General features: G+C 41.6%; 2 protein-coding genes across 7 annotated transcripts in view; both read right to left on the reverse strand.

Moving 5' to 3' along the window:
- Positions 1 to 1,220, reverse strand: part of loxl2b (lysyl oxidase-like 2b) — a 30,352-nt gene extending 29,132 nt beyond the window's left edge. The window contains exon 1 of the mRNA XM_084359826.1: positions 1,078 to 1,220. The gene's annotated coding sequence lies outside the window, so the exon portion shown is untranslated. The remainder of the gene's footprint in view (positions 1 to 1,077) is intronic.
- A 5,045-nt stretch (positions 1,221 to 6,265) lies between these two features.
- cyb561a3a (cytochrome b561 family, member A3a) lies at positions 6,266 to 10,599 on the reverse strand. Of its 6 annotated transcripts, XM_084359884.1 has the most exons (8): positions 10,212 to 10,524; positions 9,992 to 10,115; positions 9,687 to 9,875; positions 8,748 to 8,952; positions 7,601 to 7,809; positions 7,310 to 7,464; positions 6,470 to 6,632; positions 6,266 to 6,379 (listed from the first exon to the last, which is right to left on the reverse strand). In XM_084359884.1, the coding sequence occupies exons 3-8, from the start codon at positions 9,822 to 9,824 to the stop codon at positions 6,353 to 6,355; spliced, it is 897 nt and encodes a 298-aa protein (XP_084216010.1). In that variant the 5' UTR covers positions 9,825 to 9,875; positions 9,992 to 10,115; positions 10,212 to 10,524; the 3' UTR covers positions 6,266 to 6,352. The 6 variants fall into 6 exon arrangements, with proteins under 6 accessions (XP_084216010.1, XP_084216013.1, XP_084216012.1 ...); XM_084359887.1 differs by lacking the exons at positions 9,992 to 10,115; positions 10,212 to 10,524 and adding an exon at positions 10,538 to 10,599 and having other exon boundaries at positions 9,687 to 9,831; XM_084359886.1 differs by lacking the exons at positions 9,992 to 10,115; positions 10,212 to 10,524 and adding an exon at positions 10,538 to 10,575.
- Positions 10,600 to 11,023: the final 424 nt, after the last annotated feature.

Consider the following 11,023-nt stretch of genomic DNA (forward strand, 5'->3'; position numbering starts at 1 on the left):
TCCTCTCAAAGAAACGACGAGGACCCTTAGCAATGCCTCCTCAAACAGAGCAACACATCCACGATGCACCGGCTCCTCTTTGCTTTAAGCACAAAGCAAAATGTCAAGAACCTCAGCGAAGCAGAACACTTGAAATCTGAAACCTCTGACAGATCTTTCTATATTTTGTTGTTGAACCCCTCTTTTTAAAAAAGCCTCATGCCAGTGACACCACGCTGTAAGAAGCCCACAACTGCCTTCACCTTCATGGAAGTCAGGCACACGGATCCCACCTGCTGCTGCTGCTGCTGCAGGGGATCAATGCTTCAGTGGAAAAGGTCAGAATATCAGTTTAATGTAAAGTCGACCGCTCTTCTCGTTGCCCTTTTCTCTGCAGCACTCAGAGGAGAGTGGACTCAGACTGAAGGTTTGGACTCCATTGACCAACACAAGCAGAACAAAGGAGCTCCTTCATACAGGGGAGAAGACTGTATAGATGCATGTAGATACAATACAAACACCTGTAATCAATGCAACTTCTGTCTGATGATGCAACAGAGCCTGCAGCTAATGATTACTTTCATTATCAAGTCCTCTATTGATTATTTTTCAAATTGATCTACTTATCATTTAGTCAAAATTGGTGATATAAAGGTTAATCCAAGTTCCTGGAGGCCGAGGTGACGCCATCAGATCGGTTATTCTGTTTGTGATATGAGAAAAGTAGCAAATCTTCGTTATGAATTTTGGGATATTTGTGCTCGACAAAGGAAATAGTCCAGAATCAAAACTGCTGACTATTGACTAAATATAGATCTACTGTAGATGCACAGTGTATATGTAATGCACATCTGTAACGCACTGATTGACTGACAGACATGATTAAATGATTAAAAAGCCTGAGGACAGAAGTTTTCCATAACTCACATTTGATCAAATCCTGAAAAACTATTAATAAAACAAACACCAGCACAGATTTCAGAGTCTCCTGACACAAAGACAAACCTGCTGTAAGCCCACAAACACACCAGTCAGTCAGAGTAACAGTGACAGTGTTCAGCTGACTGTCGCATATTCTCAGACTCTTGTTAAACTTACTTTTCCTCTCGCTGCTGCTGCTGCTGAGGTCTGTCCGTCCTGAGGCTGCACACACACACACACTCTCACACACACTCACTGTGGCTCAGTGTGAGCGGACCAGAGACACAGAGTCAGCTGCTGCTTCTTCTTCTTCTTCTTCCTTCTCCAGAAACTTTCACTCCCTCTCTCATGTAGAACCCACCAGGCTCGGGTCCGGAGCTGCGCTGGCCCCGCCCACTGACGCCCACCTTTTCACGATGACCTCACCGGAGATGGCCTGGGACGTGGAAATAACGGACCCGACCAGAACCCGAACACAACCCGAACACAGCGCTGAAAGGTAAACCGACAACAGTGCCTCCGAAGAGAAAATGTAAAAAAAAAAATAAAAAAAAACGTAAATAATTATGTAGCTATACGAAAAATATGAGATGGGACTTCAGGAGAATAAGACTTTGCATTCTGGGGTCATTAAATGGATTTTTTGGGATATTTGGGAAATTTTAAAAAAGTAGGTAAAGTTAAAGGAGCACTCTGTAGTTTTGGGGACGATTGCTTTTTTGTTACTACAAGAAACAGCTGTTTTATACCTCAACAAACTCTCTCTCTACTTTAAAACAGTGAAACTGTCTCTAACTGTTTTATTCTCAGTAACTTTTCTCCACTTAAGATTATATAAGAAACAATAAATGTACTTCTAAAAAGGAACAAGTCACTTTATTTATAAAGTTGGCAAATATCAGTCTCTTAAAGGAGCATTATGTAGTTTTGGGGGAATAAAATTTTATCAGAATCTTTTTCTTTTTCTGCCTTAACACACTAAATAAACAACCTCTCTTTGTTTTCATGACTGAGTAAACCGAATAAACAAACTGACCTTAAAGGACAACACAGTTTATATTATTTCACTTTGTTTATATGTGGCGGACCCTGCCACCTTTCTAGCTTCAAACAGTGTTCTGCGACCTTATTTTCCTCTGAGAACAGCTTGTTTATGCACTGATGGAAAAAATACATATTTCTGAATTTATGATGTCGCCTCATTAATATTGTAAATATTAAATGTTTTGATTTGTTACAAGCCCCCGTCTCTCCTTCAAACAGTTTTACGTTGCAAATCAAAACTCGTCTCGTGTCCGTGCAGGAAACCTGACAGATAGACTTTTTTAAACGTCAGTGTGTTCAGCTCTCAGTACTTGTGTAGTTTCTAACTGAATCTCTTTAGTTTCACTTTCGAACAGCTGCTGTGTTTTACTGTTTCATAGGGAGTCGTGTTAAGTTATTGCTGGTGAAAGCGCAATGTTTCCTGTAATGCTCCTTCATAATAAAAGCTGTAAAATGACTAAATGAAAGAGGGGTTTTATTGTGAAGAAGTTACAGGTAATGAAACGTGTCTGTAACTGAATTATTGGAGCCACTTTGTTAGAGGAGATTCTTCGATAGTACTGCGACGATCGAGACAAGCGATCGACTCAAACTGAACGGAGCCAAGCCGGCAGTTGTGCAGGAAAAACTACATAGTGCACCTTTAAAGATGCCCCTTGTTCTGACACTAAGGAGTCACTCATAATAGGGAACCCATCGTCTACAAGGTTACAGGGTTCTTTTACGTGTCATTTTACAAAAACTGGTTGTGTAGTTTGATTTTAGCATCTTTCAGCGCATTGTTTCGGTTCACTGAGGGTTGTGTTAGCACCGCTGCAGGCCAACCTACACTACCTGCTCAGCACCAAACGGCAGACAAAGTTAGTGACTAGGAGGTGAACAAGCAGTGAAGATTTTAGTGCTGGCAGCCAAAGAGTCACAGAAGAAATGTCAATCATCAGGTAGCTACAAATGAAATCAAAATGATCGATAGCAGAGCCGCCGATAGTCGTGCTGGTGCCAGAATACATGACGACCCCCCTGAAAAACCGTGGGAACTATCCTTCTTAACATTGGAAAAAAAAAACATATCAACACTTAACTTTACATCTAAATAACAGTATTTAAATGAGCCTGGTGACAGTGTCATCCGTCTGCTTTGGGCACAGGCTCGAGGCAGATGGTCGTCCACCTGCAGTCTACATGTCGAGTGTTCTTGGGCGAGATACCGAACCCCAACATGCTCCCAGTGGCTGTTCACGCTGGTGTGTGAGTGCATATGATTGAGTATCTGGCACCTTGCATGGTATCTTCTGCCACCAGTGTAAAAAAAGTGACTGGTTGGTACGAGCTAGAAAAGCAAAACGCTGTCCATTTAAGAAAACATTTGGTTTGAATTTCTGTTCTTTTTTTAAAACTAAATGTGATCCCTCTTAACTAATTATAACACAGTATAAAAACAATAAGACATTCTGATTATTCATTGTTGGATTTTAAAGTGCTTCTGGCTGAAGGATGATAATTAAACTAATGGAGTTTGTTCTTATTTTAGCTTCTGCCTCATTTTAGAAATTAGAGGCACAGAGCTAAGCTGTAAGAACGGGCGTGTAGTTTAATGATTAATTCCTACTGAATAATATTTATAGCATAATACATGATTAACATTAATAACAACTAAAAACCACCTTAACTATCAATTGATAAACACTGTTCCCATTCTCTCTCTGTCTGTTATGTCTTATCTCTGCAGGTTACATCACACATGATCATTTTCCTATATATGTCCTCAACTATATTTGTTAAAGTACATGGAGGCAACTTCAACCTCTCATCATGGGTAGGAGTATTTCTGCTCCCCATTTGACTCTCAGTGGTAGCACATTTTGTACGTGACACACAGCGTGATGTTACAGTGCAGCACAAGTATCCTCAAGGTGAACTCTTCACCGGACTGACCTCGACTCTGCTGCCACCTTGTGTTTAACAGGACAAAACTTTTCTTTTCTTCAACAATGTGGCAAATAAAGTATAACATTTTCCAGCAGATGTTCTATTTAATGTGATAATTATGTGTAAGGTGAGACTTTATTGACTCTGCGATGCAGCTCTGACAGTGTGTTGTTATTCTGTTAACAGGATGACACATCAAGCTGTGACTGATCAGGATCAACGCTGCATGAATTCAATTCATCTTTTCATCTTTCATGTCTGCATAGCTACGTATTTTACAGGGGGTGTCACAATTTTTCTGATCAAGAGGAACATGTAACACAAATCTGCATCGCACCTACGCCAGATTTCCCATTACACAGCCGTTATACTCAGAATCTCCTGCAAAATAAAGGACAAGTTGTGGTTTTACAGAGGAAGCTGCTCGTCTAAACTGGCTGTCAGGGCAATATCACAACAAGTTTTCAGGAAGCCACTGCGCCTGGTTGAGAAACAGTCTGGCTCATAACCCTATTGTCAGGTGGTCCAACATCATATCTATGTATAGATATCTCAGTGTCAGTGTGACATCTGATGTTTCAGTGGTTCCACTCACACAATCGAACGTTGAGCCCTGTGGTGAACACATTCATTGCAGACTTCCCCTCTGGGTTTTTTTGCACTTCTGTCTTTTTGAGGTTTTGGTAAACAAAGTATCACAGCAGTGATTTGTTATCAAGGTCAGCTGTGACTGCAGACTCTGGACAGCATGTGTGTGGTGGACCAGAGAACCTAAAAAAGAAGGAAGGGTCATTACTGCATCTTGCTTTGGGGGCCGGGCTGCAGAGACAGTTGTATTGAAGTCAATGGGACATGCATGGAGACACACTAAAACCAGACATATCTACGTGGTTTGACTTCTGATGAGGAAAGGCCTCCAGAAAAAGAAAGACCACACTTGAGAGAGTAGGTCAAGATTCGTTGATGTAATGACTCTTCCTTTCTTTTCTAGTTTCCTTGTGGTGGACCAGGAAATGTCCTGGAAGAGAATCAAACCTCAGGTTACCTTGTCCTTGTTCTGTCCAGTTACGTTTGACTATACAGCTCGAGTCCATCTCACAATGAGGGGAACATTGACAGGAGTTTTGAGAGGATGATATCAGCTGTACATGAGTTTCAACACTAGTCTGCCTGACTCATATATGAAAATCCTTGCTGGCCTTCATGATATTTGCGGGAAGCAGATGAACGCTGTTTCCATGGTTTTCTGGGAAGTCCTAAACATTGCATGCTTCAGGCAGATGGCCCCAAATCTGATGAAAGGCATTTTAACAAACTCCTTTAAGTGGACTTCAGATGGTTTATTGATCTCAGTGCATGAAACACCTTAGAGAATGAAAAAAGGTGGTATTTGTCTGCAGCTGTTCGCTTTTCATGGGACAACGTGGTGAATACAGAATCATGAGGGACAAAAAACATTTATTTTATATTATTTATAACTTCTAGGTGCTGTATCGTAGGCAACTGGACTTTCACCTCTCATCCAAGAGGCTCCTTCAGTTCTAACTACCTGGAGGGGAGTTTGCAGGCTTTTAAACTCTGTGTGGGAGGAGTGTCCTTACAGAGTCGTTAAGGGCACGTGAGCTCCGGCTCCGGCTCGCGACCGGCCTTCATGTGGGTCGTTAGGGCGATGTGAGCCCAGGTGTGAATGGTTGTTAAGTTGTCTGGGGAGGGAACTCAGTTTTTATGCATGGCTTAATACATGTGTGGAGGGTGTGTTTACTTCATAATGCATATATTTTGGGTTATTATGTACTGTGTATAAATGTATTATGTATTGCAAGTTCATGATGTTCTTATACATTACGCCATTCTCCTACTCACTTGTCATCAAGGCCTGCACGAGAAAATATTTTATCTGAATGAATCTGTTTTTCTTTCACTTTGAGTTAAATGATTCTGTAAAAGTCACATACTAAATGACAATAATGACACAGGAAGTCATTTGTGAACTTCCTTCAAAGTGACAAGTAATATAACCACATTAAACTCTGAGATTGTTAAAGCAATCTTCATATTTGTTCCAGCTCTTGACAAACTGTGCTTCCAAAAGTCCTTTTGGGAACAGCCGGGCCAGAAAATCCAACAGTATAGTGTTACAAACTTTAATACCTTTGCCCAGTTAGAGCCTTACTGCATGATGTAAAAGCTACAGTGCATCATTACACAGTGTTAGAGAGGAAAAGTGTCACAGCTTTGATCAAACATATTCTTTTTATTCTTTGGCAACAAAAGCTTTCTTAAATATAATTTCAAATAAATATTTACATCCACAACAGACATAGATAATCTCACTGTACAGACAGCTGCTTGTACATTCAAAAACAGAGCTTTTAACTTTAACTAATCTTACTTTTAAAAGGCCACTTGTAATCTGTGATGATTGAGCTGATTTTGCATGGACGGATGTGATGCATTGAGCATTTTTTTCAAATTTCCTTCACTCATTTTCTTCTTGAAGCAACGGCTGTGGGAGAGAGCAGATAAGGATGGTTGTGAAATACTTGATTAAAATAAATCCTATCAAATCCACATCAACTGCACTGATAATTCTCACCGCGTAAGCCATATCCTCAGGCCGGGAGTCTGGTCGCTGCCATTCGTGACTGGACAAAATCTTTAGGACAACCAAGCCGAAAGCTACGATCAAAACTCCTAATGAATTTCCTAACACAGCCTCAGGTGGGAGGTGAGCATAACTTGCATTGTTGTTTCCTGAGCTGTGGAAAAACACATTATGAAGGGAAATTTGATCAGTTTATCTTTAAAGTAACAATCTCCAAGATTTTATTTAAATAAATAACTGCCAAATCACAATGATGACAGAGCCTACTGACCACTGACGTGTAGTGTATGTAGTGTGTATCTGCAGTGACATGCAAACCAAACATTTCCTCCTTTTACATTAGAAGCATTTCACTGATGAAACACAAGTTAACTTTTATTATTAAGAAATGCAGAGTGTTTGTCACTTAACCACTCTCATTAATCAAAAATGCTTCAACAAAACAAGACAACCGACATCTTGCAGTATTTGTTGGCAGCGGATCAGTTTGAAATGTTGCAGGAAGTAATGGAACAAGAAGGAGCAGCGTCAGTGAGCTGTTAGATGAAGAGCTGCAGGCGACAGGCTGCACATCTCCAGCTTCTCAGTAAAGTAAGCAGCTCCTGACACCGTGCTCTGCTGTTTGCAGATTCATGCTGTGTGCTGCATAAAACCAGATTACAGTTGCTCACAGGATGACCGGAAAAAGGGCCAATTATTGCCTGACTTCTTTATGAAAATGTTTTGTTTGGCTGCCCCCAGAATACCACCTGTAACTACAGGTGTCACCAAGTCAACCACGACTGGAATATTCCAAAACAAATTAAACAGTAACAGAAATGTGGTACTCACAGAACGAAGAAGAGTTTCTCGTTGATTCCCGAGATGCAGGCGACGATGCTGAGCATCAGTATGATGCTTCCAAACCACACATGTACTGGTTTCAGGAGTTTACGTAGTGCGATGGGGGAGCAGGGCAGGAGGAAGCCAGCCATACCAAACACCCACTGGGTGGACGTTCACAGATACAAGGAACACAGAAGCAAATAACCGATGCTCAATTGTGTCTCAGAATGAGATAACAAGAAAAACTTCATGCCCACCTTATGGGACTTGACTTATAAAGTATGTAAAGTCGTATACCTGTGTGGCGAAAAGAGCTGTAGCAACTATTCCAATCCAGCTGTGCAAGGAGTACATGTTGGGAATGCTTTTGGTGTTGTGAAAGTCAAACACAGCACAAAGTCCCACGATTGACAGGACCAAGGCGAGGAGCATCAGTGCAGCGTGCACAAGCTTCCAGGGGAGTTTATTATGACCCCAGGTCAGAGGAATGCGGTACACCACAGCTCCTGCAGGGGGAGGCAATAACAGAAAAGATGCTTAATTTATTTAAAAGTGCATCAATTTATCAATGTGTACACAGTAGTTGTGTGTGCAGTCTTCTGTGGGTTTGGAGGGCACTGAGAAAATAACTGAAAAAGAGTCATCATCTGCTCTTGGCAGGATATCTGAGCTACTGTATTCATATTTGAGACTGCACAGATCACAATACCTTTTCTAGCAGGAAACCACTAAAGGATTTTCAAACAGTGTCTCATGACAGGGAAAGCCCCGTGTTTATACAGTAATGAAGGTGATTAACCATGACTGTCACACACCACTATGTAACGTATGATCTGGCACTGGACAGGGCACATTTCACTACAATCTGGCAGCGCTGCTGGGTTTAACAATACAGAACCGACTGTGTAATCTTGTTCACATAGAGCAGCAAGTAACCCACAATCAGTTGTCTGTAAAGAGGAAGTACTGACAGGTGCTGATTCTGAGGACAAACAGGATGGACATCTACAGTATCTGAAACATGCCGCATCATTCACAACATGTTGAATGAAACCCCACAAAGTCAGTAGTAGTACGCCCATACATGTTTTCTTTTGAGTGAGTCAGCAGCTGAGCTTGTTTCAGGCTTAAATATCATTCATCATATGGATCAAATTGTTTATCCAGCTGTAATATTATTTCCCTTTAAGGCACCTTCGTTCATCTGATCAGATTTTACTTTACATCAGAAACAGACTGACTACAATCACTGTGGTGTGGCACTTAAAACAAAACAGTCACTGTGGACGTTACCTCACGTTAATGCTGCCGAGATGATGCATTAAATTATACGTTAGGTCTGTAAAGTGTAATTACCTTATTACAGTCTGACTGTCATTAGAAAGAACAGAAGTGAAAAACAGAAGTGAAACTCTGCATGATCCAAATTTGAAAAGGCTCTCACCGTTGCCGTACAGCACAACCAGACCCGTTACCATCAGGACAGGGTGCCAGTTGAACTGCTGGGCCGAGCCGTTCCAGGCGAAACCGCCGCGCCACTGGCTGTTCCACACACACACACACACCACGCAGGCCAGGCCCAGGCACAGGCACAGCGCGTAGCATATGTAGAAGCACACGATGGACCTCATCCTGGAGAGATCTGACGGCTAAACCAATCAAAAGGACAAAAATTCATAATTTGCTTAGGTGATTTGAAGGTCGAAGGACGTCCAAAAATGGAGATCAAGACGAGGATACCTTAAAAACTTTTTTTTTTTAGACACGTGGGTCACATGTCATTATATCAACAACATTTCAAAGACTCTAACTAAACTAAACATTTGAACATAATGACTGAAATGCTGCTGCTCCACTTCAGCCCAGTTTTAAAGGAGCACTATGAAGTTTTGGAGGAGAAATTTAAATCAGAGGAAACATATCTTCGTTGAATGACTTGTTATGCCTAAACAAGCCAAATAAACAAGCTCTCTTTGTTTTCATGACCGAATAAACAAACTGACCTTAAAAGGACAATTCAATTTCACTGTTTTACTTTGTTTATATTTGGCGGACCCTGCCACCTTTAAATAATGCAACCAATCTGAAAAACTGTGAAAACATTAGAAGCATATGAAAGCAAAGCTAAATCACATCTTGCCCTTTGAAAAACTACTACATTGCAGAAGTGAGCGAATCATTTTCACGCCTTCTAACCTTTAATCACCACTTTTTATTTAGGCATCGCACCAAACGCACCATAATAATCATGCCTTACCTCGTCCTCAGCTGCACCGACACTGGCAACACTTCCTACTCTACAATACTCAAGTTAAGCCCACATCATGTAGGAGTTATTGCTTCATCTCATGACTTCCCTGGTCAATCTTTGACAGATACTCACAGTGCTACCTGCTCTCACTTCGTGTTTCTGTGGCTCAGCTGCAGTCTCACTTCCACATTCAGCTGTGTGGAGGTTGCTGAGGGGGAAGCAGTGAGAGGTGGAGGAACAGCTGGGAGGTGGAGGGACAGCCTGCTGCATCTGCTGCCTATAAATGCGATGAAAGGTGGGAGTGGGACACGTTCATCAGCTCTGGTGTTGAGTAATTAGGGTCCAACCAGAGAAACACAAACAGCAACATTAACAGAACAATATCAGACTTTTGGAGAAGATTTCACTGCAGTTACCAACTCAAAACATTTGCTTACTTTAAATGTGACAAAGTGACCTAGTTAATGTCATAAACCGTCAGGTGAAAAAGGTAAGTGCTTTGAGGCAAAGGGGACCAGTCCCGTGACTGCAGACATCAGTGGGCAGGGTCCATCTTCAGCCCTACGTTCATGCAAATGACGCAGTTAGCTAGCTGTTTAACATTTTAATATTACCTGGCGATTCATTCCTACATTGAAAACACTTTAAGGAACATACGCCGAATTAAAGAGTGAAATATACAGACTCCTTAAATAACTTTGTCTGCGGCGGCAGGTGCGTTTCTTCCTCTTTCTACGCAGGGCAAGGTTAAAGCCGGTAAAATTGTCGTCCTGAGTTACGTAGTTGCTGCTAGCCGCTGCTAGCGTAAAAAACAAAAAAGTTTAGCGTTAGACAAACAGTTTCCCGCGTCCAGAAGCCGTATAGTTGTGTATCTCACGCACAAACACACACACATTTGTGAAGATGACTGACGACAACTAAACTGTGAAGAATAAAAGCTGTTTTACAGGTTAAACACCTTCAATTCAGGAAGAGATATTTACCTAACCCATTTCCGTGTTGACAGCGCAAGGCCTTGTGGGAAATGTTGTTTTTACTTGTCAGCGCTATACCTGGCAGCGCCAGAGAAGGAGAGGGGGAGGAAGTGACTTAAAACAGTGAAACTGCTTATTCTCATTAAAGGTGCATTATGTAGTTTTGGGGGAAGATCTTCATTGACTGACTTTAAGCTCATTGTGTGAAACTACTTTCAGCAGATTTTTATGTTTAATATGAATATTAAAACCATATTAAAAAAATAATACAAATTAAAGCTGCAAGCAGCGATGAACGGGCCCTCGCCCCCCCACGTACGTCGGGCCGTGGCACCGTCGGAGGCATTGAAAGTTCAGACTGTCATGCCCACCAGGAATAACGTAGGCGAAAGCTTTTTACCACTTTTCATCATCAAGGTGTGAGGATGAGTCTTAGTGACTGTGGCCGCTGTGAACCAAAGTGGCCGACTTCCTGTTGGACTGAGAGTTTCGGTG

Source organism: Pagrus pagrus, assembly GCF_965226575.1.
Source record: "Pagrus pagrus genome assembly, chromosome: 8".
Lineage (NCBI taxonomy): Eukaryota > Metazoa > Chordata > Actinopteri > Spariformes > Sparidae > Pagrus > Pagrus pagrus.

Excerpts from the sequence above, each read along its gene's own strand:
- cyb561a3a (XM_084359887.1), bottom strand. The coding sequence starts at position 9,824 with ATGCAGCAGGCTGTCCCTCCACCTCCCAGCTGTTCCTCCACCTCTCAC. Across the intron at positions 8,953-9,686 it reads AAGTGAGAGCAGGTAGCACT|CCGTCAGATCTCTCCAGGAT; the intron begins GTGAGTATCTGT and ends TGATTGGTTTAG. Across the intron at positions 7,465-7,600 it reads CAGCTCTTTTCGCCACACAG|TGGGTGTTTGGTATGGCTGG; the intron begins GTATACGACTTT and ends ACGTCCACCCAG.